Here is a 27,994-nt window from a genome sequence, read left to right as displayed (position 1 = left end):
TCCCAGCCATACAATGGGAACAACAGACACACACGCGCGGACACACACTGTCACTGTGGATGTTGCACCAGTTTATTGGTAAAATTAACATGAAGCCTCACAAACGCTGGAACATGCTTTTCCTTTTAAAGAATTTCCACTGGACCTTAATGGTTAGCATCCAGTCGTTGACATATAAACTCTTACAAGCTGATGTGCACACATGCGCCTCAGGGAGAAGATGGCAGCATCCTGGTGACGGGGATGGTTTCTGCGCAATGCACGGGGAGCCTACAATTCATTTGCCAGCCTTCTGGGCCTTCTGCGCCGACTTGGTGACCTTGCCAGCACCACCGCTCTTCTTCTCCACGTTCTTGATGACGCCGACAGCCACGGTCTGCCGCATGTCGCGCACGGCAAAGCGTCCTGCGGGGTGGGGAGGAAATGGAGAGGAAGGAGATGGTGTGAGAACAACAGGAGAACAACTGTCTCCAACACTTGTAGAGCCCCATTTCAGACGGACCTAGAGACCCCTTCTGACCAGTCCATGCCCAGAGCAGTCAACGGACTTTACCAGGCAGACGGTGGTCAGAACAGAAGAGGAAGGATAGCTCAGTGGTTAAGGCACTAGTCCAGGACAGGGGAGACCTGCACTCTATTCCCTGCTCCAACACAGATTTTGTGTACGATCAAGTCACTAAACATCTCCAGGCCTCTGTTTCTCTCTGTAAAATGGGGACAATAGTCCTGCTTACTTCACAGGGAGAATGTCTGTTAACATGTCTGAGGTGCTCAGACACTACATAATGGGGGCCTGATAAGTACTTAAGACAAACAGACCTGCAGTAAGGAGGGACAGTGGGCTGCCCTAGGGGGACAAGGCATTTTGTTTCTTCAACCAGGAGGAGCTGAGCATGTTGCACTCTGCCCCCCAGGGAGGCTATGAAGAGATCCTCATATTTACGGATGGCAGCTCCAGGCTAATGCCTCATTCAGAGCCCTACACCTCCTGAGGACCCCTGTGCTGCATAGGGATGCCCCCTGTGCTCTGAGATTTGTTTGCCAGCTCCTCCCTCTCACTCTGACAGAGAACCTCACCTAGTGGCTCCTTCACTATCCCCCACGCTTGGCTGATTCAGGCCCCTTCAAGACTTAAGGCATCTCCTGAGCCAATATAGTGAAAGGAAGGGCAAGTCAAGGACATCATGACCTCGGTGCAGGTGCCTATCGCAGACCTCATGCAGTTCCTCCTTTGCTCCATGTAACTCTATTTCCTTAGGGTTTAGTGTGGCTGATTGAGAACTGGCCAAACAAATGTCAATGCAATTGAGAAAAAACGTTGATATTCCTGTCCATTCTGCAACCACTTCCAGATACTAAGCACCACGCATGTGGGCCACATGAGCCCTGCAATGCGATCCCATGGCTGCTCTCCTCTCAGATTTGGCTGAGACTACAGATCCCAGCATGCAATTCTCCTTCTACACTCTAGTGCAGCTGTGTGAGGTGTGCACAGATTGCACCTTGCCATTAGCTGTATGAGCAGGTGCACTAAACTCTGTTCTAGGCAAATAAGCAAGGCCTGCAAGTTGCTACAGAGCTGACTATCAGGCTCTCAATTGGGAAAGGTACATAATAACAATTAGTTTAAATTATTTAGCCCAGCAACAGTTCCCATATAACCTTCATTCCTTGCTTAGAAGTACCAATAATAGGGTAAGTGTTCAGTAAAGTGGTATTTATCAAGCTAGCCTTCGCACTGCTGCTCAGTGAGCTGAAGATTCTGTAATCAACCCCTTATTAAAAGGTTACTAGAAAGTTGTGCTGTGCAAGTTTTGCCACATAAAGCATTGCCACATAAATACACCCTGGTGCATGACAGCATCCAAATGGATCTGCTTTAACACATTCCCCCTTTGCAGGAGCTGGGACTCCTTGCCCCAAAAAGATCCATCCCACTTTGTGCAGTAGCCTGTTCGCAGACAACATGCTTTGTCAGCTTCCAGGATTTGATTTAGACTAGAGAACCCAAAAAATTCACAGCCCGCATCATAAATGCTACATCATCGGACTCAGAGAGACTCTTTTAGTAGCTCAAGGACCTTTCCAATTAGGGACCTTCTCATCCTGATGTGACACGTGGTTTCCGGGAAGTAACAATTGACCACAGCCTGGAAAATAACCAGCCTTAAGCCCCCTTTTGTGGGCGTGTGTAGTCAGAACGGGAGGTAAACAATGAACCTGTTGTCTCACCAAGGGGTGGGTACTGGGAGAAGCTCTCCACACACATCGGCTTCCCAGGGATCATCTCCACAATGGCAGCATCTCCGGATTTCAAGGATTTGGGGTTGTCCTCCAGCTTCTTGCCGGAGCGTCGGTCGATCTTCTCCTTCAGCTCGGCGAACTTGCAAGCGATATGCGCAGTGTGGCAGTCGATGACAGGGGAGTAGCCGGCGCTGATCTGGCCGGGATGGTTCAGGATGATCACCTGGAACACAGAACAACATGGAGCTCGCCAGGGTACACGGAGGCAAAAACCATGAAGGAAACCCCGTGCCGCTCCCACGCAGCTCAAGTACGCAATATGTTGTGGGGGAGGGGAGTGAAAAAGATACTTCCATCTAGTGGCTGGCACTCAGTAAAAATAAGACCCTGACTTTCATTACCAGCTTTCAGAGTTCACCCTTAGCTTAGTAATGTTGTTGTGCACTGTTCAACAGCTGCTGTGTTCTACCCCAGAGGTAGCTACATTTCAGAAGCGGGGAAAGCAATTCTTATATATGCAGGTACACAGCTTGAACGCCAGGTAGTTAAGGGCTCTGGGATATTTCTGGGAGAAAGGCACTACATAATTACAAAGCCTTCACCTTGAGCTGGCTGTGATATTCTCTACTAGCCACTCGGAAGTGCTGCTTCCTGGGGCAACCCTTCTTGAGATGATCTTATCCATCCCAGCAACCTGATGTGCCAATAGGCTGGCCACGGGTTTGTTCCGTACCTGTGACCAGAAAGTCCCCAGCTTGTCCATGCATGCGCTGATGAATGTGACTCTCACAGACCCCGTTACCTGGTCACCGTTCCATGCTGCTGACCTGAGACGTGAACTGAGCTGCCTCCTGGGGCGGGTCCGACTTGCTGTCCCCGCAGACGTTCCCGCGGCGGATGTCTTTGACGGAGACGTTCTTCACATTGAAGCCAACGTTGTCTCCTGGCAGGGCCTCGCTCAGAGCCTCGTGGTGCATCTCCACCGACTTCACCTCAGTGGTGATGTTTACTGGGGCAAAAGTCACCACCATGCCAGGCCGGAGGATCCCCGTCTCCACACGGCCCACTGGGACGGTGCCGATACCTGCGGGGGAGGAGAGAGCGGCGACATGAAGACAGCTGAGCAGAAAGCAGTCAGCTTATCATATTCCCAGAGACTGTGGGCCAGACCATCAGCTGGTGGAAAGCACTGAGGTCAGTGAAGGTATGTCAGTTTACACTAGAGGAAGATGTGGGACTATTTGCTTCTTTACGGCCTAATCTAGAACCAAGGTGGGCAAGATCAGCTACCAGGATGCCTAGCAATGCCTTGTTCTGTGCCTGATAAATGATACCCATTCAGTGCTTTGAGAAAACCTCTATAGCTCAAAGAGGTGGCCTCAGAGCCAGGATTAGCTGTACAGCCCCATGTCATCTGAAAGCAGTTCCATTCCACCCGTGTAAAGCCTCTTGCTTTAAATTCATAGGGACAGGAAAGCAATCTCCTGGCCTGAATATTGCTAAGTGCTTTCACACCGGCCCTGACAACGCACCTGATACTTGCTCAGAATTAGCGCCTAGGTCCAGGGAGTGACAGAACGAGAGAGGGTATTAACCAAAGGGAGGCCTTTTACCAACTTGCTCCGTCTCAAGAGTTTGGAAAACTCCATGAGTTATGTAAGAAACACCAAGAAAAATGACCTTGCAAAGAGGCCAGAAAGCCTGGCTGGATCCATCCCCTCTCTGGAGTCAGCTCTTGAACTCCCTGCGGTATCGTTTTCCTCGAAACGCTCGTCTTAGTCCATGGGAAAACCCTCTGTATCTGTTGCTCATATGCCCTTGACTGGGACCCACTAACTAATGACCATGTGATCTTCTGCGGCAGGCTAACGATTAACAGACCAGGCCGCAGCAATGCGCTTCAGGGGAGCAAAATTCAATCCATGCCCGACATCCACACTGAGCAAGTCCTAGCTAGGGTGAGGGAAGGGGCTGTAAATTGATTGTGTGAGAGTCAGCAGACATTGCCTTGTGCTCTAAGCAGGAGGGAATCCTGCAAAATATTTATATCCACTGAGACATCAGTTCACCAAGGCAAAGGAGACAGTCTGGCTTAAATATCCCATACACACTTTGCTGGACATGCTAGCTAACAAGGTGTTACTGATTGACACAAGCAGCTGGAAGGCTCCTGACTCTGGGGGGGGACCAGGAGCCAACAGGGCAGAGAAGGATCTCTCAAGGGCATAGGCTATTGGCTTGCTGATCTGTCTTTTTCTTCAGTGAATTTTAGTGCTTGTGTGGCCGACAGTGCTGGTGACACCAGGGCATAGCACCAGCAGCCACTGAGCAAGCTTCCTTCCCCCGGAGAGCTAAGCCTCAGCACCTACTTCAGAGCCTCCTTGCTATCCTGATCCTGGCCTCTAGCACAGTTTTGCCAGGAATCATAAACTTGCATTTCCTTTTGGGCCTTAGACCAGATTTCAGCAGACCCCCATTTCCAGGCACAATCTTTCACCCACGATATTCATGCTCAGAAAATTAATTCTGGGTGCAGGTTGTGCCCCCAAAAGCCACGTTCTGCAAATGCCTCCCCAAATCTCCAGCCGTGTAAAACTAGCCAGTGATTGGTCTCTTTGCAACGGTCCTAATTCAATGTTCCCTTTTGCTTCCTCTGCTCCAACCCTTATAGGTCTGATGTTGGGTGGAGTTTGCAAAGTCCAACTAACAGCCCAATTAGACCTGGAAAATGCAGACAACTATGGGGAAAAAAGTCTCCGCTCCAACCACCAGAGGGTGCTGTGCTGAGGGAGAGACGACCGCAATAGCTTTGCTCACCGCCGATCTTGTAGACGTCCTGAAGGGGCAGACGCAGAGGTTTGTCTGTAGGGCGGGTGGGAGGCAGGATGGTATCCAGAGCTTCCAGCAGCGACACTCCACTAGCATTTCCTTCCTTACGTTCTACCTTCCAGCCTTTGAACCACGGCATCTGGCGAACAAAAGGGCAGAAGCATGCCAGTCCTCTGCAGGAGAACCCTTCAAACCCAAAGTCCCCTAGAAATGTCCGGCAGGAGAGAAGCATGCTAGAAGCCCCGAATCCACATTGATGCTGAGGCAGCCATTCAGCCACTGAATCTGAACCCCATTTTCCCCACACAGAGAGGCTCATTTCTCTCCAGGAGAACAGAAAGCTCTTTATATGAGCTGGGGTTGCAGTCACCTGCTGACCTGTTCACCCAGTCTTAATCTGGTTTGACTCATTTAGCAAGGAGCAATCCTTCTGCTATATCATCCCATGTGTTAATCTAGATCTGTCTGCCTTAACTCACCATCTGCTCCAGCAAGGCCTCCAAGCCCCCATTCTCTCCTCTCATTAGGAGCAGCACATACCATATGTTAGCACAAGTAATCCAGTGACACAGAGCCTGCTGGGAGGGAGGGATAGCGAACAAGCTGGTCTTTTTAATTGCCTTTGCATGCTGGTATATGCATGGATACACTGTTCCCTCCAACCACAAATCTATCCCCATTCACCTTTGCCCTGATGACTCACTAAACCTCAGCAAATCCGAGCCTGCAGACTGCTGGACGCTCTAGGGAGAGGATGCCCCCTATTTTGTGACAAACACAACGGGTTCATCTATGGGCAGAGTTACAGTGGCTTAAACTAGGGGTGCATCTTAAAATTGACATCATTAAACCAGGCAAACGTCTGCGTGGATCCTCTGAAAATGGATATCAACCTGATGTCTGCTGATGAGGAACAGGGTTAAGATAAGTCACTCTTAAACTGAAATAAAACGCATTCACACAGGGGTCTGCTCGGTTTCACTGAACTGGTTTAAAATGAAGTTAAACTTGTGCAACTCCAGTGTGTAGAGAAGGCCAGAAAGGGGCATGAATGGGAGGAGAGAGGGAGAAAATGGTAAGGTGGGCCATTGAGAGGAAAGTTTCTCAAGTTAGAGGGAGAAAGAAAGACAGATGGAAGGGAGTGCTAAAGAGAGGAGGAAAAGCAAGACAGGTGACCTCAGGACAGGGTGGGCTGACTCTGAGCTGAATGTTCAAGATGCCTTCAAGTCTTGCCAGTCTCTAAAGTACGAGTCCACTCAAAGCAGCAGGTGTCCGACGGTTTAACTGCCTGATTTAACTGGCAGCTTGCTCCGGGCACTGCAGCTAAGCTCCCCCCAGACTTGAATGCCATTATCGTCCCAAATCCTAGCAACCCTCGCTGGGCACCATGCCAGGAAACTCCAGCTCATGTTTGCAACGCAAATCAAGCCTGTGGCTGGCTTCTGGCAGCAAGCGGCACGTTCCCTGACCTCCCTTCGCCTTTGGCTCCGTGGCCACCGACACAGAGGCAGTGTTAGGCACCTGCCGACCGTGTGAGACAGAATTGCCAACCGTCAGCTCTAGAAAACAAAACTCTTCCAGGTGAGCTGCAGCAGCAACACCTCAGCTCAGCCAGCAGAAGGAGCTGAACCTTCGCGCAAGCCTGACACAGTCCATCCAATAGACAGCGGTGACACAGGGACACACACCATCAGGTTCCTTTAACCCTGACATTAGGGGTAACCGGGAACACCCAGCGAGGGGAGCCCAGGTCTCCCGGTGCATTCTGAGTGCCGGACTTCCTACCCTCCAGAGCGGCTGCAGAGGTGATAGCACAGCCCTGCATCTCCCAGTGGCCACCTAAGGAAAAGAGTCTGCAGAGTGGATTTTTTAGCATAGCAAGCAGAGGGCTGTTATTTTATTATTTGCATTACAGGATCAAACAAGATCAGCCCCACTGTGCCAGGCCTTGTACAAACACGGGGAGAGGCAGCCCCTGCCCCGAACAGCTTACCATCTGAAGGGACAATAGGTAGGAGGAGAAACAGAGGCATGGAGAGGGGACGTGATTTGCCCAAGGTCACCCAGCCGCTCAGTGGTAGAGCCAGGGATGGACCCAGGCCTGCTGACTCTGAGCCCAGGGCCCTCAGAAAACAGCCCATGCCCTCAGCTGGGAGTCACAAAGGAGAGAGAGACAGGAGAAGTGGGGACAAGGAGTCACAGAGTTGCGTTACCAAGACCTCACTCTGGAGAGGTGTCTAGTGACAAGCTCCTGATTCAGAGCCAATGGCCACTCTAGGTGGGTGTTGACCCATGTGAATGTCAGAGCCGTGCCAGTCTGCTTCCCCTGTCACTTGGGAGGTCTCTGGGAGCTTCCACTCTCACTTCCCTGATGGCTTCGGGCAGGTGGAACAGCCCTCTGCTGCTCCCCATTGCAGAGCTCAGTGCAGAACATGCCGGGGAAGGAAGGACATGAACTGGAGCCATTCCTGGCCTGCTTTAGCTCACACCGGGGACTGGTCTGTCTCCTGGTGGCTCTGGAATCTGGGAGGTGCAAAGGTAGCAAAGAGGCACCTTCCTTTCCTCCACACCCCCACCCACGCTGCTCCAAGTCAGCCCAGCCACATCCCAGGAGCTCTTAGTAAAATAAAACTGGCGGTAGGATGCTCTAGTGGATGGGAGCCAAGAGTGGCACCTGGAGCTCTCAAATTCAATTCCCCTCTGCCGCTCACTTGGGCATGCCACACGGGGCCCGATTCCCAGATGTCCTGAGTACTCCTAGTCCCCACTGACTTCAACTGTGCTCAGGACTACTAAAACTTGGTTAACTTCTCTGGACTTCTCTACATTAGGAAAATTAGTACCAATGGGTTATAGCAATGGCCCTCAGAGATGCAGCCCCACCAAGGGTAGCAACAGCATAGGCCCTAGTGTCGACAGTGCTCCGTTACATATGCTTGTCACCGTACACTGGTCCAGTTGTACTCTTCATATATTACAGGCACTCCATGTTCTAGTGTGATGCACCTTCTGTGTCAGAGGTTCCCTATCCATAAGAGGGCATCTCCACCTCCCAACGGTCTTAGGTTTGTAAAGTGCTTTGAGGATGTAGCTTTTCAGGGTAGGGACTGTCTCGTTGTTCTCGGTTTTCACAGTGCCAAGTAAAATGGGGCTCTGATCCCTGACTGGAGTTCCTAGGGCTACTGGAATACAAATATTAAAGCACCATAGCTAAGCACCAAGTTCTATATTTCACACTATCTTGGCCTGCTATACCAGTTTCCCCTCGTGTTACTTTTAATTTACACTGGGGTAAGTGAGAGAAGAACCAGGCTCCCTGTGGTGTTGCCAGCTCTGGATATCTGGTGTTTTTCGTAAAGCCCCAGTGCTTGGAGTCAGGTGATTCCATGAGAATCTCAGCAGGGTTTGTTTTGTTAAGTAGTTTCCAGCAACTACACACCACACCACAGAAACACTAACCCAGGAACCAATCCCTGTAACAAACCCCGTTGCCTACTCTGTGTCCATATCTACTTTAGTGACACCATCAGAGGACCCAACCACATGAGCCACACCATCTGTGGCTCATTCACCTGCACATCTACTAATGTGATATATGCCATCATGTGCCAGCAATGTCCCTCTGCCATGTACATTGGCCAAACTGGACAGTCCCTAAGTAAAAATAAATGGACACAAGTCAGACACCAGGAATGGTAACATACAAAAGCCAGTAGGAGAACACTTCAATCTCCCTGGACATTCTATAACAAATTTTAAAAGTAGCCATCCTTCAACAAACAAACACAACAACAACAACCAAAAAAACAAACACTTTCAAAAATAGACTTCAAGAAGAAACTGCAGAGCTAAAATTCATTTGCAAATTTACCACCAGTAGTTTGCGCTTGAATCGAGACTGGGAGTGGCTGGCTCACAACAAAAGCAATTTTCCCCTCTCTTGGTATTGACACCTCCTCAATTATTGGGAGTGGGCCACATCCACCCTGATTGAGTTGGCCCTGTCATCGCTGGTTCTCCAATTGTAAGGTAACTCCCTTCTCTTTGTGTGTCAGTATATTTATGCCTGCATCTGTAATTTTCACTCCAGGCATCTGAAGAAGTGGGGTTTTTGACCAATACGAAAGCTTATGCCCAAATAAATCTGTTTGTTAGTCTTTAAGGTGCCACTGGACTCCTCGTTGTTTTTGTGGATACAGACTAACACGGCTCTCCCTCCCCGATTCTTTCCAGTTCTGGCTGTTCCACAGAAAAGCCTGAAAATGTGACTTCTCCAGGCTCAAAACCAAGAAGCAAATAAAAAAAAAAAAAAAAGGGGGGGTTATTTCCAAGCCAAATCGCACAATTTTGGGGGGGCTGCCTGGTGAGTTTTGTGCCCTGCGGGTTGGCGGTGCCGCCTTGGGGCCCTGCTAGGGTTGCTGGAGGTAGGTGGGTTTTCCTCAGCACCTCTGCCCTTTCAGCACCTCAGGGCGGGTAAATGAGCGAACCTTCCTCCGCAAAGCATGGGACTTCGCGCCTCCCACGCCACAGAAACCTTTGGCTGAGACTGTGTGAGGCAACATCGCCATCTGGTGGACAGTCTCCTTCATTGCCATCGCTGACATGCTCTCTGGAGATGGTTTCAGAGTAGCAGCCGTGTTAGTCTGTATTCGCAAAAAGAAAAGGAGGACTTGTGGCATCTTAGAGACTAGCACATTTATTTGAGCATAAGCTTTCGTGAGCTGCAGCTCACTTCTCACGAAAGCTTATACTCAAATAAATGTGCTAGTCTCTAAGGTGCCACAAGTCCTCCTTTTCTCTCTGGAGATGCTACATTTGCATTCCTCCCTGACAGTGACAATACCCCGGAGATCATGGGACACCAGAAAGCACAGAACTGTCTACAGGGACATTTCTGCCTGGGTCCCTCATTGCTAGCCCCTCTAGAGTTTCCTGCTCTGAACATTTCTGGTATTTAGGAGGCAGTTCAGGGTCAGAATCCATTAGCTACTCCTCTAGGGGCTAGGACTGGGAGCCATCAGCAAGTAAAATGTCCCTTTATCCAACAGAGACAGACTTAGGAAACTCTCCCATTTTCCTCAATTTTCACCCATGTCCACGTCCCATCACAGACACACTTGTCTCTATGTACTATAGATGTGGGCTTGATTCTCTGCTGCCAGGCGCAGTCACATACAGCTGGGGGTATCCAATGCTGCCCCTCTGATCTGGTACCATTTCACACCCTCTTCCCACAGGTGCCAATGGCAACACAAGTGTGAGGCAGCAGAGAAACTGGCTCTCCATGTGATGCTTCCCGCCCGGCGCCTTCAGGCAGGGAAACACTCACAATCCAGGCCTGGCTCTGAAGTCAGCTCACCTGGATCTCCTTATGAATGGTCTCAGCTGTGAGGCTTTCTACTGAGACAGGTGTATTCAGGCAGGGCGGAGGCATGGGATGGGAGGAGCTATACCATGGGAGGGACCCTGGGAAGAATTTGGGTGAATCATCTCACTCTATCAAGTCCTCCATTGCCTTCTCAAGGATGCAGCATGAGGACTCCCACCATCTCCGCTTGGAGGGACTCTCACTGTTCCACCAGGCCCCTGTGCTTGCTTCCAGGTACCTAACCCCCACTGAGGTACCAGCAAGGAGCAGTGACTGCTCTCCATGAGGAGAAGGCATAGCTCCATTTCACATCCCCAGTGCACCCGCCAGGGGCAGGTGCATTCAAGCCATATATATTGTGATGGACTCAGACCAGAAGGATATAAAAGAGTAGTGGAAGGCAGGTATATCAGCCTCAGAATGAGCAGGTCCCCGTTCCCTGGATAGCCAAACAAACAAAGGCTACTCCAGGCCAATCAAGACACCTGACGCCAATTTAACCCGTTAAGGTCGTTAGGCTAATGCCTCAATTAACTGGCAAAGGGTTAGTTAAGACCCTTATGCAAATGGAGACAGCTGGAACAAATTAAGGTCCTACTCATACTGCTTAAGAGCTCTCCTCTCCAACTCTTCTCTGGAGAGAAGTTCAGGTGAAGGGAGCTGGAGGAGAGAAGCATTGCTGGAGCCTGAGGTAAGGGTGAAGCTTGGGAAAAGGGGACTATGGGGAAGCAGCCCAGGGAATCGAAGCACATCACTGGTGAAGGGAAAAACTGACAACAGCTGCTACCATTAGAGTCCCTGGGCTGGAATAGAGGGTGGGCCCAGGTTCCTCCCCCTTCCCCCATGCTCTACACAGATCCCCTTGAGAGGGGAAGCAGACTTTGTTCCAGGCAGGAGGCCAAGCTGAGCCTACAGACTCTAAGGAGCAACAGAGACTGTGGGTGTTCCACCTTCCATACTGGCCTGTGATGAAAATAACTCAGTAAGCTGTGACCCTTGCTGCTATACTGGGAAAGGGAGGTCATATTGAGGGTCTTGGTGAGCTTCTGAGGCCACTGAATCTGCCTGGAAGCATAGGACCCACCAATACAGGTTTGAAGCTTTGTCTGTCTCATATAACACACACACACTTTACTTGACCTTATTTGAGGGCCAAGGCTGGCAGGTGAGAATGGAATCTGCTCCTGGTGGTCAATGTCCAGGTAGGGATGGGTTAAAAACTACAGAGAGTTGAAGCTAGAGCTTATGCAGGTACAAAGCTGCTAATTGGAGACTATGCCTAGGCTGGAGTTTAATTTGCTGGAGAGATGACTGAACAGTTGAAATCAAGACCAGCCAAGCTGCATTTCTCTGTGCTGCACCCTTTGTGGCCTGGGTCTATAGGGCCAGAAGGTGCTGGTAGACCTGACCTCCTGGCTGCAGGAGCTTGGCCTTTGTGGCTCTAGTAGACAGAGGGTACAGTAACCACGCTAAGGAAAAGGCAGAGAGGACTGCTACTGTTGATTAAAATGGCTCAGCCTCTCCAGGAAACTGCACTGCTCCCAAGCCCCCTCTGTTCTGGCAAGTGACTGTGCATGGAGGAGCCTCTCCTGTGCGGCTGAAAAGGTTAAAAGTGCAGTGGTTGGCAGCCAGCCCTGCACCTGCCTCCTCCTCCAGCCAGTGCAAGAGAGAATGGGCATCAGTTTCCAGGTTGAATTTCATGCCTTTGTCTAAACTACTGACTGGGACGGAGAGAGCAATAGCCCGGCAGCCTTGAGTCGCAGGACTCTGTGTGATCACAGGCCCTTCGCAGGAGCCACTCCTTCCCACCCAGAAATTCAGGGAAGAAGCCCCAGATCCTTTAGCGGCTCATTCGGCAGAACTGCTCGGAAAGTATTTCTAAAGGAGAAGATCCTGGGGTGGATGTGGGAGTTGGAGACGCTGCCTGACCCTGGCGCCTCTTTCATTACAAATTAAACACTGCCTTCAGGGCTGTATCAGGGACCTGATCTTTAAAGAGACCTGTTGCTTGTCAGCTCAGCTCACAAGTGGTGAGCCTGATACCAGATTGCCAGCCACAGGGGTAAACAGCCTCTGCTCGGTTGAGACACCTTCCCTGAAATAGCTTTCTAAGCGACAGAAAGCTGCAAGAGGAAGGGAAAAGCCAAGTTTGCCTGCCCACTGAAATCCATGGACATTTCTCTACTAACTTCAGTGAGCTGTAGATCAGTCCCCATGGTGTATAACCAACCTAGGCCTAGGAACTGACGGTTCAGTGGAATGCATTATATTTAACCCTTAAACTGCTGAGCACATGCTAAAATCAAGCAATCCACTGGCCTGTTCCAGAAGCGTCGGTCTGATAGCACGAGCCGTTAAACCAGGTCTGAATGGAAGTGGGGTGTGCCAAGACGATGGGGAGCGTAGCACAGAATCTTCTGCCGGCCTGCGTCTGTTACTTTCGATATCCTCACTGCTTCCAAAGCAGGAACTGGGGACTTGTCCAAAATGACTGTCTCACAAAAGATCTCCTGCAGCAAATGCAGCCAGGCTGCGTCCTGTCTTATTTGGATGAGGCCACTGCATGGCATGGAGGAGAATGAAACTGCCATGGGTTCCAGTGGTTTCTTGGAATTCTAATCCCACGGGGGCTGCTGAGCATGTGACTGCCTTGTGCTTTAATGGAACCCAGCCAGAAAATGGGGGTGAAAATATCAAGACTTTACTGTAAGGGGGGGAACCCAGAACCCTCCTAGGAGAAGTGGCGGTAGGGGTGCTAGTCTCATCTTTCGGGTAAGACGCAAGACTGAGGTCCTGGTCATTTGCCTGATCCTGCAAATTGCTGTGGTCACGGGCTGCAATCCAACAAAGCCAGCAAGCAAGACTGAAGTCAATGGCATTATTCATACACTTAAAATTAAGCATGGGTTTAAGTGCTTTGCTAGACTGGGACCAGAGTGCTCGGCACCTTGCAAAAGCTTGTTACTCAGCCTGATTGAGCCAGTGCTAAGGGTCTTGTGGTGCGTCCATGAGCATAGAAGTGTTAAAATTCTACCCACCCAAGCTCCCGCTGCAATTTCAATTGGACTGGGGCATTTTAATGTGCTGTTCAAACAGCTGCTGGCCACCCACCCCAGAGACAGCTGCCTCTGTCTGGCATGGGAAAGCTATTTCTGCACATAAGCTTTGCACAACCAAGGAGTAGCGTTTAGAAAATGCTATTAGGATGAATGGGGCCAGCTCACTCGCAAGTAAGTTTAAAAAAAAAAATAAAAATTTCCTGTGCACCACAGCCTCTCTCTGCACCTCCACCGCCCGACCTATTAATAGGAGGGTTGCTCAGTATCATCTTCCCAACCCAGCAACTGGTGACATTTGGAAGCCTAACTTGAGTCTAGTCAAGAACACTGGTACTTTCCTCATAGTGACCAAGACAGACTTTACCCTAGCTTCACGGAGCATAGGAAGAGAACCTCTAAAGTCCAAGGGGACAAAATATTCTCTTCTAAGTTAAGCCTGGTCTTCTGACCAGTTTGTCCTATGGGGGTTCAATGATGTTTGAATAAAGTTTCATCATTATAGGTATAATTACAGCACAGCCCTCCTTTAACCGAGGGATAATGTATCCGAGTACCTCAATCTTTATTTTCATAGCAGCCCTGTTTGGAAAGACAGTGCTATTATCCACTTTTTTTTTATAGGTGGGGAACAGACTCACAGAGAAGCTAAATGGCATGGCCAAGATTAGGGAATTGAACGTGGATCTTACAGGTGCCAGGCCACCAGCCCAGCCACTGGACCCTTCTTCCCCTTGGGTTTTGGTTAGTTTTTTCCAACCAAAAAAACTTCACTATATGAATGTCACTATAGTAGGAGCCAGGCTGTCTGGCAAAGGAGTACTGACAACTGCGGGAGGTCCTGGCAAAGCCCTATTGTCGCACCTGTTGGAGAACAGCTGCTGCAAGATTAAGAGCTTAGATGTTTCTCTTTATCATGGGAAACAGCAACGTCTCTTCTCCTCCCATCTCAGCTGAGCAGAGGGGGAGGTGAAGTTAATTTTCGTATTTTGATTTCGCCAAGCAAAAAAATCCCAAACTGTGGCCCCCAAGACATGCCCTAGGGTGTGTCTGAGGAAACCAAGAAGCGGCCCTACCATGTGGCAGCAGACAGAACTGTCTCACTGCTAGGTCATATGCCTTATAGGGGAAGGAGCTGCTTCGGGTACGATAAACCGTCCCTGAAATAGCTCATTCCATTCTAGGTACCACATCATCAGAAAGGTATGGACAAAGGAGGTCTGAGGAGATCAGTGGGATGGAGGACTGATTTAGGAAGGAAGAGTGAACGAGCTAAATCTGCACAGCTTGGGGAAGTGAGGCTAAGGTGGGAATAGGAGAACAATGTAGCAATATGTTCAGGGTGTACCTGCTGAGGAAGGAGACGGACTCTCTAGCATAGTACATGGCATATCACTAGGAGGAGTGGGAACAAAATTTAGACAGAAAGGGACTTTTAGAATTAATGTCAGGAAATTCTTCCTCAGTTGGTCTCTGAATGGTTTCAAACGGGGAGTGGTGAAGCTCCACTGCTTGGGTCATTTAAAAGTAGAGTGGGCATAACCCTTGGTAATGTCCTGTAGGGAACAATCCTGGATGATCTGATGGACCATCACTTCCATGGCTAACTTCTTGGAGAGTCTTGGGTTGCCTGAATAAAGAGACTTACCCAGTGACTGACACACACACAATCAATGTGTGGTTGCTGTATTGACAGACACTTCTGGGAGAATTTTCCAATGCCAGTTAGGCAGAAACTAGACTGAATAAAGGGAGCCATTCCAAGGGCATGACCTAGTTGGTGTCATTTCACTGAACAAACAGTGCACGAAAACATGTTATGCTCCCCCTGGGTTTGACAACCACTTTGGATGGATCTGGTTACTAGGAACCAAAGGCCTTCAAATTTAAATCCCTAAGGAGCAGAAATTACTCAAATCAATTCCTGCAGCTGTTTACCTTATCCGCCATGATATCAGTCCAACATCGGATGACAATCAGGGCCCTGAACACTAGGCCCATTTACATTTGGTCAGCTTGATTAAAGCTGTGGGACAAAGATCTATTTTTGCAACACGGTTGTTTTGCATCACAGGAGTGCGTGCAATCTGCATTCATTTTGCACAGCACAAAGGTCAACCTCAGCCTGGATTAGAGCAGCTTTGAGGCGGCAAGTCTAGCACTGCACCCATGCACACTTACATTGGGAGATGGCTCCAGCATGTTGTCCCCATGCCACCCAGAGATGGGCACGAAGGGGACTGTGGCAGGATTGTAGCCGATCTTCTTGATGTAAGCGCTGACCTCCTTAACGATCTCATCGTAACGTTTCTCGCTGTACGGCGGCTCTGTAGAATCCATCTTGTTGATGCCCACAATGAGCTGCTTGACACCCAGCGTGTAGGCCAGGAGGGCATGCTCACGGGTCTGCCCATTCTTGGAGATGCCAGCTTCAAATTCACCTACACCAGCGGCAACAATCAGCACGGCACAGTCAGCCTGGGAGCAAGAAAGACAAAGCAAATTAGGTGTTGATGTCAGCCCAAAGGAGATCTGTCCTCTGCTGCTTTGTCCTTGGTTCCTCTTGAGTGAGAAGGTTCAGAACCTCTCCATGCAGGTTCCCTCTGACCTGAGTGCTCCCTCTAGCCTACGTGATAAGTAACTGCTTCCTCATCTTGAAAGCAAGCCTCTTCTTTCCCATCCTGCTGACCCAGCTCTGCCCTATTAGGAAATTATTTGCTATTGTACTAGGAAGAGAGGATGGTCTTGCGGTGAAGGCCATAGCCTGGTACACGGGACTTCTAAGTTATGGTCCTGCTTTTGCCACAGGTGATCTTCAGCAAGTCATTCTTCTGTGCCTCAGTTCCCCTATGTGTAAAATGGGGCTAATAATACTTTCCTACCTCACAAGAATGTGGTGAGGGCAAGTTCATTAATGCATGTGCAGTGCTCACCTGCTAGTGACTGGGGGCTACCTAGGAACCTAAACCAATTCTCAGACCATATTGATCCTTTCAATCTCTCGTTGCTTGTGGGTGGCTGCCCAATGCCCACCGGAACAGAGTAAGCCTGCTCCTATCCAACACTTCTCTCTGCAGTGCTTGTTGAGGATTAAATACTGCTCCTAATCACATCAGTGTGAGTATTGGCAAGGATTTTAACAGGTCCAAAAGGAGTACTCCCAAGTCTCTCGAGACAAGCATTGTTTGAGCAGGTGCTGTTGAAACTTCAACCCATACAACTCTTGAGTGCCAATTGGGCTATGCCAGACTGCCAGTTGAGCTTGGTCTTATGACATGAGCTGGGAACCAGGACAAGACCATCCAACTTGAGTTTGATCCCATTGAAAGCTCATTGAAGCCAATGGAAATCTTCCAACTCACCTCAATGGACTTTGGATCAAACCCCATGTGCACAAGCCTAGCATACTATTATCTATTCCCTCTCCCAGGCAGGAGTTCTCATGACCACATTCCCTCCTCAGCTTCATACAGGGACTATAACGGAAGCTGCCTGCAAGCATGAGAAGGCAGTACATGACCCCAGCTGAGCATCAGGATATGAATTTCACAGGATATAGGTTATCTAACTCCCCACTGTCATTTACAGCTCATCCAACTCGCAGTGAAATCAATGGAACGATCCCTGTAGTCTAAAATGGGACCCATATGCGTTCTGTACGCCAAGCAGCAGAATGGGAGTAGCCAGAGCACATTTAAAGTGTTAAGGATCAAGGCAGAATTCATCTTCATAACTGCAGTGGGTCACTATGCAAGACTGAAAAGCCGCTGATAAGACTCACCTGGGATTCCCATTTAGTCCAACAAAGTCCATGCATTTCGTGTCATGTGACAAAGTTTTGCTAGCCAACATTTCCCGCTCGCAGGTGGACCCCAACAACTGCTATATTTTGTCACAGCGATCTAGTAAAGTAGCTCCAGGTCCTGAACTGGAGAGCTGCTAACCACAGCAGGAGTTTGCAGCTGCTCAGAAGCAAGCCTGTGGTACGGACTGCAAGGTAGGGTGTGCCACAGCTGTGATTCCCACGGCACCGCAGTCCAGTTTAGCTCGGGGGCGCTGCTTGCTTTGCGCGGTAGAATGCATGAACTATTCATCCTTCTCAGGCCAGTCTAAACACTGGTGAATGGTCCCGTCCCCAATACCACCTGAACCCTCGCTTTCCGCAGCTATTCCTAAACTGCTTGAGCTGTCTGCACTTCTACAGCTCAGACAGCGTATCAGCAGCGTTCTGAAAATGAACTGCAGCTGGCTCATGTTCAACAGGGGCACCTGTATCTCTGTCAGATGCCTCCTGTCTACATCACCAATGAGCATTCATCAGGACAGGCCAACAGGAGTCCAGGGTTTTTGCATTCTGGTGTTTTGCAGGGGTATTGCTTGCTCAGACCGATAGTTCTGGAGCTAGCGCAATGCACCAATGAATGGCGAGATCCAGGTTCAAAGTTACCACCTTGCTTTCATGCCTCTGTTCTGGCAGCAGCCTATGGTGATAAGGGGAAAGCTACCACCAGCCTCCTGGAAGGCAAGTGACAAGGGCCATTTTGCACTGATCTAGAGACCCTCCCCCCCCAATGGTTATCTTAAAAGTAGCTGCTAGAAGTCTCAAAGGAGGCCTCTAGCCTTCTCAGCTATATGGTCAGGTACTGCCTGGTGGCTGTGGCAACATGAGGTGCAGGTCAAGGAAAAGCCCTCCCTCACTGGGAACCCCAAATTTCATGACACCTTCCCCCCCACAACAAAAACTATATGCAAATCCGTCTGCTTCTAACTGATGGGAGCCGGGATTAAGAATTTTCCTCCTTGCACTTGAACAGCCAAGGGACTGAGGACACACCAAGATGCCACTCCTGCTTCCAGGCTGCTCCCGCAGCTTTGCTAGAACCCAGCCCACTCTCATCCCAAAGGGGAGAGTGTACAGGGCCCATGCTATGTTCTCAAATGCCCCTGGCCATTTGATTATAGAGGGGGTGACTCAAGCAGGGGATTGGGAGCCAGGACTCCTGGGTTCTGCCCTTCGCTCTGTTGCCGACCCTGTTCCGGGATGCTACGCAAGCTGCTTGGTCATTCTGTTACCAGAGTATCTGCCTCTGAAACGAGGCTAATAACATTATGCATCGGGTGGCAGCAGTGTGAGGGTTAATTAATAAAACTGCATTTCATTAGCACCTTCATCCGAGGATTTTAAAGCACTTTACTGACCTGAATTATGACCATGGGATTCCCTCTCCTCTTGCCCCTTCCCACCCTCTGGCTGCAGAGAGTTCTGCAACAGCTGTCGGCCATGGATGGACAGTTAGCACAAACTGGGAGGAAATCAAAGGGGGGGGAGGGCCTTTGAGATTAGTGGGTGGGCCTTGCCAGACACAGAAAGGCCCCATGCACATTGGTTATCAGTGGGTGTTTCTACAGCACACTGTACTGCCACCATGGGAAGGAAGTTACTGGGCTCAGTATGGGGGTAACGGCATGAAGTTTAATGGCCTGTGATATACAGGTCAGATCTAATGGTCCTTCTGACCTTAAACTCTACAAAACATTAAGTTGCAGCTGATGTTGCATTGCTATGGTTGCCACTGCAAAATTCCAAATATGGGAGGAGGTTGTGGGTGTGGCATTTCTGGATTTTAAAAAAAGTGGTGCAGCGTGATGTGTAGATGAAAGAGCTTCCAGTTCGTTTCAATCTGCATCTGCTGGATTCTGAAATGAAGTCTGGTAGAAAAAACCCTCCCCAAGTTAGGGTTTCAAAAATATGCATGGGCACCACCCATCCCCCCCCTGCACCCCAGGGTGTCACCCAGCTGCCCTGTCCCCTTCCCGGGTGCCACCCATCAGCACGGCACACTTTTTATTTTCAAAGTCCTACAATCCTTCTGCTCCTCCCTCCTTGTTCTCACCTGTGAGGTCCCTGTGATCATGTTCTTGATGAAGTCTCTGTGGCCTGGGGCATCAATGATGGTGATGTAGTACTTGGTGGTCTCAAATTTCCACAGGGAGATGTCAATGGTGATACCACGCTCACGCTCAGCCTTCAGCTTGTCCAGCACCCAGGCATATTTAAAGGAGCCTTTCCCCATCTAGCAGGTGATAAAGAGAGAGAGGAGAGCACCTGGTGAGAAGAAACCTGAGCCCAGAAACAGGGTCAGCTGATGATGCGGCATCCCTGTAACCTGCCTTCACGAGCTCAGATACCCAACTAGGGAGTTGTTGGTTGCAAACATTAAAGACAAAAATTCTAATGCAGCAGGCCCAGGTCCTTAATCTGTATTGAAGGAAATATGCTCTTCTTTTGGGCAAACAGGACATGATAGTAAAGAATTATGGTGCAATACTGGAAAAATCCATGACCCCATGTTGCTGGCTATTAGATGAAACTGGGCCCTATTGCTGGCTAACCGAAAACACTGTTTCTCAGTCCAGAAGCCCAGGTGTCTGTGTAGCCAGCCTATAGTTGGAACACCGCCAGATTAATGCCGGATCGATTAAATCAATAAGATGATGATGGGATATTGTTGGCTGCTGCCTAAAAGAGCCATGTGATGTTGCTAAGCAGTGGATGGATTCATGGGCAAAAACTATGCTAGGATATTGCTGACTAATGGATGAAATCATGGCCAGCAGTATCCAATGCATAAAATGCTGAGTGGGGCTAATCAAAGTAAATACCATCATGGTGTGACAGGCCTCACCCATAGGTAACTCATGCTGTGTGCGGTGTTTGTTTCTTTTTTTTAGCTAATGAATAAAATCGTGTTTTCTTTGTTGTATTGTTTGTCAATTTAGCATTATCCCCACATATTAGTTCACTACTTGTGTCTTCCCCCTTATGTCTCAATCTACATATATTCATATTGCTGGGGAAGCCACTAAATTAGGTTTTGCCACTTGTTGGGTCCATCTTCCTCCCTCTGGCCTTTTTTGATGCCAAATCTTGACCAGAACCTTCTGAAATCACACCAGTAGGGGGAGCTGCTCTTTCCCCTCCTGGATTGGAGCAGTGTGTGTCCCTCCCCAAGTGTGAACCTTTCTACCAATAAAAATGAAGCCTCAGAGAGGGGTGGGCTGGGGCGGACACTATCCTGCAATAGGCTCCGACTGAGAAGCACTGTAGTTACATGGCTGTTGCCTGGCAGCGCTTGCAGAAATAAAGGTGTTAATGCTCAGATATTCCGGTCTTTAAAAACACCTGAAATATTCTAAATTGGGGGGGACAGGGGACAAAAAAAACCCAAACAAACCTTATCTAGAGAATTAGGTCATTTGCCAGGGTATGCTTCTCCACTTCCTATGCAGTTCTCAAGAACATAGCAAATGCCATAGCAGATTCATCTAGTCCAATACTCTGTTTACAATAATAATCAGTACAAGATGCTTCAAAGAAAGGTGCAACAAACTTCATAAGGGGCAATTATGGATGATCTACCCCCCGTGGAAGTTTCTTCCTAACCACAGGCTGTTAGTAGCTGCTTGTGTCCCGAGATATGAGAGTTAATATTGCTGCATAAAAGTTTCTCCTCTCTAACTTAACTGGATGTTCTGCTACTGTGTTCTGTTAGGTCCATTGCCATCAGAGTCAATGGAAAGACTCTGATTAACTTCAGTGGACACTGGATCAAGCCCTTAGACAGTTGCCATGTTCCATCCCAGAGGTGGTGGTGGTGTGATTTCCCCTATGCACGGTTTGTGGAATAAAAATTATTAATGGAGTGCAGACTGCTTACACAGATTTATATCGGGAATGACTTTGCATCTGGCTACTGAGGGTGATGGGCATAGTCCTAAAATGGTTGAAAAACCTACTCCTTGCTACATGGAAATAAACAGCCATGCCGAGCAAACAAAGCCTACATCTTCTGATTAGATAGGAATGAGTTTCCATGCATTTCTAAAGATGCATCTTCACATGTCCTTAGATATAGGTTGGTGGCACTGGAAAAAGCTATACAAAGAAAGAAAGATCCAAAGCAGTCCCTGTGTCCTTACAGCTAATCTAAAAGAAATAGATATTATAATCAGGATCTGAGCAAGTGCTAACAGTTTAACTCTTTTCAAGCTTGCATACTTATTTGTCTAGCACATTACTACAAATGGAAAAGGACGGGTTATTCTTACTGCAAATACATTTTGAAATAGTGTGGCTGTATTAGAGAAACTGCTTTAGCTAGTGGAATGGATGAACAACAATACATAGTTCTGATATAGCACTTTTCATACAAAGTGCTTTGCAAGAGATGGAATCAACAGCCACATTTGATAGATGAACAAACTGAGGCAGAATGTGAGGAAGGTCACAGGTGGAGCTAAGAGACGAGACTCCAGGCTCACAGCCTACTGCTCTGCTTGCTTAAGCATGCCGCCTGACAAACTGCTTTTCTGGGAGGAGACGGGGATTTGAATCTAGGCTGAATGTATTTGAGATGGCTCTTACCCTCATCTCTATAGACCATACCTTCAACATACAACTGTGCCTTCTTATTTGATACCTCACAACGTTCCTCCTCACTCAGAGGAGCAGATGATTGAGAATCATCAAAGAGAGGATTATTTGCTTATCCCCCCCTCCAGAAGGGGGGGGGGCGCGCCCTGGTCCTTCCAGATAAGTGCTGAATTACACTAAAATTTGCAACGTCATGCATAGCTTGAGGACAAATGTGAGCCTTTATTTAACAAACAGATTCCCGTCCCTTTCACTGGGTATATTCAATTACCCAGAACTGGTGTGGAAAAAAACCTGTATTATCTAGCTTTGCACAATAACTCCACTGTTAAATGCCAGAAACTGCCTGATATTTCTCGATTAAGCTAAGCATCAAGGACAGTTATGTTCCGAGATCAAAAATAATGAATAAAGAAACCTTCCAAGCTACTACAACCTCTGTGCTCTAGTGAAATAATTCTCTCCTTGTATCTTTTCTCCTTTAAAAAACACAACAGGACCAGGAAAGGAGGGGGCAGGGGGGGGGAGCAGTGGTGGTTGTCATTTTGTTGTTTTTTTTTTAATTCATGCAGGCCTCCATTTCCTCCTAATGCAACTTAGTGAAAGAAAAACCCCTCCACAGCCCTGCATCAGAAAATGGAGTCTGGAAGCTCAGTCAATAGGCTATTAATAGCAGCTTCTAGCCCCTGCATATTCTGGCAAGTCAGTGAAAGTGTCCGTTCAATTAAAGTGGCTGCAGTCACACCGAGAACAACCTAATTATACCGAGTCTCACTCGTCGGTACAGGACAAAAATATCTACGAACACAGCACAGTCCATTTTAAAACAGAGTTTAGACACAGGACTTGCTGAGAGAGCAAAGGGAACGGATGACAAGGTACAGGGAAAAGGTGGTTTATCCTGGGTGTTCTTCCGTAAATGCGAAGGGTTAAGAGGCAATTGGCAAAATGTCTATTCAAGACTGGCAGCTCTAAGAATGCTGCCATTTTTGTATACTATACATATTGAATTTTAGAAAGAAAAATCAAAGTATATATGCATCAAAGACACAGATTTATGATGGCCACAGACCTTTTGAAACAATGCATCAGGGCTCCTAATGGTTCATTTCACTAGAATTTACCATTGCCACATTCTGAGCTCTTTTAATTTAAAAATGTCATTCAGCAATGGTATTTCTTCCCTTTTACTCCTATGTATTTCCCTTGTTATATGCTTTGGTGAAAGCCAGATCAATGCACTTGTTATTATGCTGCTATTATTTTTATCTTTATAAAAAGAGAAATCATAAAATTAAATGAAGTGAACGTATTTCAGACCAGGTTTTCTACTTTGACAGCTACTGTCAAAACTACAGACAAGATCCCAAACCCAAGAACGTAAATCAGTTTTACCAGACTGGATCAGACCATCTACCCACTATCTAGTCTCCAACAATGGCCAATACCATCTGATTCAGAGTACAATGCAAGAAATCCAAGAGCAGGCAACAATGGAATAATCTCTTCCTAGGGAAAACTTCCTTCTAGCTCCCAGTATTTAGATGTTGGCTTATGCCCTAAAGCACAAGCATTTATCTTGCTTCCAGAATCTATATTCTTTACCGTTGTAATTTGTTATCCCTGTAAATCTCCCATATAGCTTTCAAACCATGTTCAGCTCTTATCCGCCTTGATATAATGTAGCAATGAGTTCCACAGCCAACTGGAAGACCCAGAGTAAAGGTTGCAAAATGCCAATGCCAAAATGTCCTCTTTTACCAAGGCCAGAAGAGTTGGAAAGGCCCTGAGGTGAAGGGATATTGAGAGAATAGGAACAAAGGAGGGCAGAGGAATAGAGGGAAGGTTGAGGAGGGGCACAGGAAGAACGGAGGAAATGTAGGGAACAATCCTGCACTGGCAGGGGATGGACTGGATGATCTACAGGGCTTGCTCAGCACCCATTTGCTGAAGAGGGGACAAAGGGGAAGGCACGGGAAGGGTCTGAGGTCTCACCTCAGCAGCTTCCTTCTCAAATTTCTCAATGGTCCTTTTGTCAATGCCTCCGCATTTATAAATGAGGTGCCCAGTGGTGGTGGATTTCCCAGAGTCCACATGTCCAATGACGACAATGTTGATATGTGTCTTCTCCTTCCCCATCCTCTCGGGTTATATTGGAAAGGGCCGACGCTAGCGAAGGAGCGGAAGCAAAGCTGCGATTTTTTGTGGAGGCTGGGGAGAGATAAATAAGAACATCAAAAGAGTCTGACAGCAACAGCAACACGACCCAGGGCAACCAGAGCTTCCCAGTAGTTTCACCCAGACTGAGTCTGACGGCCACGACAACACTGTTTAGCTATTTAGACACATTACCTTTTGCCTCCTGAATTAAGGCACTCTCTCCCCGGATTCCAGCAAGCGAGATGTAGGCCAGACATAGTCAGGTTTGTCTGTCCATCTCCCTTTTTTGTACCGGTGATGGGGCCCGCTTGCTTCTGGAGTTGCTGTGGCTGATGCCAACCCCGTTCATGTTCTATTTCTGTATTCTGTATAAACCCCTCCAAGCCCCGTGCAAGTCACCATCTTTTCAGCCTTTGCAAGCAAGCCAAAGATAGGGGAGGAGACCATTCAAAGGGACACGTCATAGGGGCCCCAAAAATATCATCCTAGTTAGCCCTTGAAACCCTGCCAGACTGACAGCTCCCCCTCTCCGTCTCACTTACAGGGGGTTGTTACTGATTTATTCTTGGTGCTTCTGTGTCAAAGATTCCAGTGATTTTTAGGCACTGCCTCCATTTCATGCAATGTTCTGCTCTCAGAGGAGCTCTCAAGCATCCATTCTTGCCTAGACTTGTCTCAATAGAGGTCCTATAAGATACTTCAATTCCTTTCTGGTTGCACCATGGACTGAAATCTCCCAAGAGCTCATGGTTAGGATGACAATATGGTGCCCACAAAAGGGAACAGACAAAAATAACCCATGCTCAGCCGTCTCCCCCTAAAGCTGAAATGGAAGCAGCCTGGGCGCTTGCAGAAAACTCAGCAATGGCGTCAGAGCACGCAGTAGCGTGTTTTCTTCCACGCATCAAGATAAAATTGAAGAGGAGGCATAAAAAGAAGGTATAAAAGCAATACATCCAGCTATCTACCTCAGCATCTCAAAGGACCCTGTAGCGCTGCACCTGCTATAGTAACTGTGCAGAATAGGAGCCTAGGTCGTTGCCTAATAAAATCTAATTTTCTGTATCCACCCTTAAAGTTAAAAGAGGTCGGGGAAAGTTTGCTGGCGTAATACAGATTCCATCATGCACTCGGTTATATCCCCTGAGAGCAGCCTTCCAGGACAGGACCAAACCCCTGCACCTTTTTCACCCTTCATGGACCTGGCTCATATCATTAAATCAGTTGTGCTAATGCACATTATAAGCCAACACAAATGAATGCATCTCTTCCAAGTCTGTGCACCCCACATCCTCCAGCTGCAACCCATTCAAGATAAGCAACCTCCAATCGTTTCAGAAACCTCTCCACCATCTTTTTTTCCCCAGGGTTAAAGATGCTAAGTGCCTTTATTTTCAAGGGGGGAGGAGGGTCAGGCATCTTGGGCTGGAACATCTAGTTGGGTACAAGCTCTGCGAACGGTCAAAGCCCCTCCACAGCACCTGCTGGAGCCTGGAGACACAGCCTCCCCTTCTCTGCCCCTCCCTCTGGGTTATTTTTAAACCCTGCTGGCCCCAGACTGGGCTAGTTCAAAGCAGTTAGGGACCCATATTCCCATCCCTTAAGCCTTTCCTAGCACCCCAAATGCTGATTTCTACCCCAAAATGTTCAAACCCGGCCACCTTTTCCGACCGATCTGCAAATCCCAAACGTACGCGTTTCTTCCCTACCTTTCCTTGGGGGGTGTCGCCACAAGGTCAAAGCCAGCCGCTGCTCCCCCTGGCCTGATTTCCTTCTCTCCCCCCACTCCCCGCGACCACCCCCAGCTTGGGAGCCGTTCCCCAGCGCTGCAAAGACCCTGGCGTGGCGAGCGCAGAGGAGACGCACTCGCCAGCCGCCGCAAGGGCACTGCCCCGACCGAGCCGCTTAAGAGCGGCGTATGCACCGGCCAGACAGGACCGGCTCCGGGCCGCCTGTCGCCCCGCTTTTTTGAGCCCCTTTTATTCTCCATCGCCGGCGACCACGGCTCGCCCTTCATCGCTGCACGGGCATCACTCGCTGCACCGCCGCCGCCGCCTCCCCCCCGCGGCTGCAGCCCCCCGCTTTGCAGGCGGCCCCGGCCGCGAACTCGCGGCCCGACGCTGGAGCCCCGGGTTGGAGCCGGCCCCGGGGCGCCCGGTTCTCGCAGCAAGCGGCGGCGGCGGCGGCTGGGCGCTCTTACCGGTGGCGGCGCCGGGCTCAGACAGCAGAGGCTGCCAGTTTCGGCTCCGGCGGCTTTATCTCCCTGGGAGGGGGTCCCCCTATTGCCGGTGCCGGCGCAATGCAGTGACCCCCTGCGCTACAGCAATGCGGTACCGAGCGGGGCGGGGCGGGCCGGCGGAGGGGGAGGGCGCCTGGGAACAGCGGGGGGGAAGGGCAGGGGAGGGGAGGGGAAGAGAAAAATAGAGGGTGGGGTGGGGAGGGGGAGCTAGAGGAGGGGCATAGGGGATGGAGGGGGGATGAGGAGATGGGGGGGAGATGGGGGAAGGGAATGAGGAGCTGGGGGAGGGGGAGATGGGGGAAGGGAATGAGGAGCTGGGGGAGGGGGAGATGGGGGAAGCGGGAGTGGGGAGAAGATGGGATGGGGGAGGGGGAGATGGAGATGGGGGAAGGGAATGAGGAGCTGGGGGAGGGGGAGATAGGGGGAAGTGGGGAGGTGGGGGGAGGATGGGGAGATAGAGGGAAGGGAATGAGGAAGGGCAGATGGAGGGGAAATGGGGGGGAGGAGGGGGAGAGAGAGAGAGAGAAGGGAATGGGGGAGTGGGGAGAGGAGGGGGAGATAGGGGGAATGAGGAGATGTGGGGAGGGGGAGATAGGGGGAAGCGGGAGTGGGGAGAAGATAGCAGGAATGGGAGGAAGAGGGGGAGATGGAGGGGGAATGAGGAGATGGGGAGGGGGAGATAGAGGGAAGAGAATGAGGAGGGGAGAGGGAGGGGGAGGAGGGGGAATGAGGAGATGTGGGGAGGGGGAGATGGAGATGGGGGAAGTGAACAAGGACCTGGGAGAGTGGGGAGAGGAGGGGGAATGAGGAGATGGGGAGGGGGAGATGGAGAGGAATTAGGAGATGTGGCGAGGGGGACAGAGGGGGAAGCGGGAATGGAGGGGGAGATAGGGGGAAGTGGGAATGAGGAGCTGGGGGAGTGGGAAGAGGAGGGGAAGATAAAACGGGGATGACAGGAGAATGGGGGTCAGAGGAAGGGCTGGGGAACCAAGGGAAGTGTCTTGCAATAGGGCAGCAGAGGGATGTGGGCAGGAGGTGAGGCTCAAGGTCCTGTCCAGCCGCAGGCTGGGCAGAGTCAGGCCTAGAGGGGATATTTGCACCGTGTGGCACTGTCAGCACTAGGCAGCTGGCTGAGGTCAGCCGCGGCTGACCACTGCCACCATCTGAAGGCTGCGGGATGTCCCGTGTGATACGAGCTGGTGGGCTCAGAATAGTGTAGGGGACAAGCATCCACGTTGCTGAAACCAGCCATAACGATAGCAGCAGCAAGGCCAAGGGCTGAGTGGGCCCTGGAGAGAGAACTTCTCACCAGCCTCCCAGTCAGGATTGAGGCACATGGCTGGGGCCATGTAAGGGAGCTTTCACTTCCAGGCCCTGTGCTGGACCTGTTCTCTGGCTCTGAACGTGATTCCCTTTGCAAACCTTAAATTCACAAAAGAAAGAGAGGGTTGCTCTTGTGTGGCATCATTTATCATTCCCCAGTGTAGCTGCAGGCTGGATTGCTGAAACACGGCTGTCCCTGGGCCCTTTTAGAGTAGGCTGCATTTGCCCCCAAAGCCTGCAGGACATAGCGAGCTGCCTATGTGAGAGCTGAAGGCCTAGTTAAGCATTAGCAGTGATTGATATTCACCACCTAGGAGAGGCTATTGCCATTACAAATTGAA

General features: G+C 49.6%; 1 protein-coding gene across 5 annotated transcripts; it reads right to left on the bottom strand.

Moving 5' to 3' along the window:
- Nucleotides 1-50: 50 nt before the first annotated feature.
- On the bottom strand, nucleotides 51-26,565 carry EEF1A2 (eukaryotic translation elongation factor 1 alpha 2). 5 transcript variants are annotated; one of them, XM_038369358.2, is made up of 8 exons: nucleotides 26,292-26,565; nucleotides 23,927-24,142; nucleotides 19,392-19,571; nucleotides 15,679-15,975; nucleotides 5,062-5,212; nucleotides 3,072-3,328; nucleotides 2,233-2,467; nucleotides 51-405 (listed from the first exon to the last, which is right to left on the bottom strand). In XM_038369358.2, the coding sequence occupies exons 2-8, from the start codon at nucleotides 24,068-24,070 to the stop codon at nucleotides 278-280; spliced, it is 1,392 nt and encodes a 463-aa protein (XP_038225286.1). In that variant the 5' UTR covers nucleotides 24,071-24,142; nucleotides 26,292-26,565; the 3' UTR covers nucleotides 51-277. The 5 variants fall into 5 exon arrangements, with proteins under 5 accessions (XP_038225286.1, XP_038225287.1, XP_038225288.1 ...); XM_038369359.2 differs by lacking the exon at nucleotides 26,292-26,565 and adding an exon at nucleotides 25,801-26,127; XM_038369360.2 differs by lacking the exon at nucleotides 26,292-26,565 and adding an exon at nucleotides 24,284-24,530.
- Nucleotides 26,566-27,994: the final 1,429 nt, after the last annotated feature.

Source organism: Dermochelys coriacea, chromosome 13, assembly GCF_009764565.3.
Source record: "Dermochelys coriacea isolate rDerCor1 chromosome 13, rDerCor1.pri.v4, whole genome shotgun sequence".
NCBI classification, from domain to species: domain Eukaryota; kingdom Metazoa; phylum Chordata; order Testudines; family Dermochelyidae; genus Dermochelys; species Dermochelys coriacea.
The sequence above is the reverse complement of the archived record's forward strand: the minus strand, read 5'-3'. Positions and strand labels throughout refer to the sequence as shown.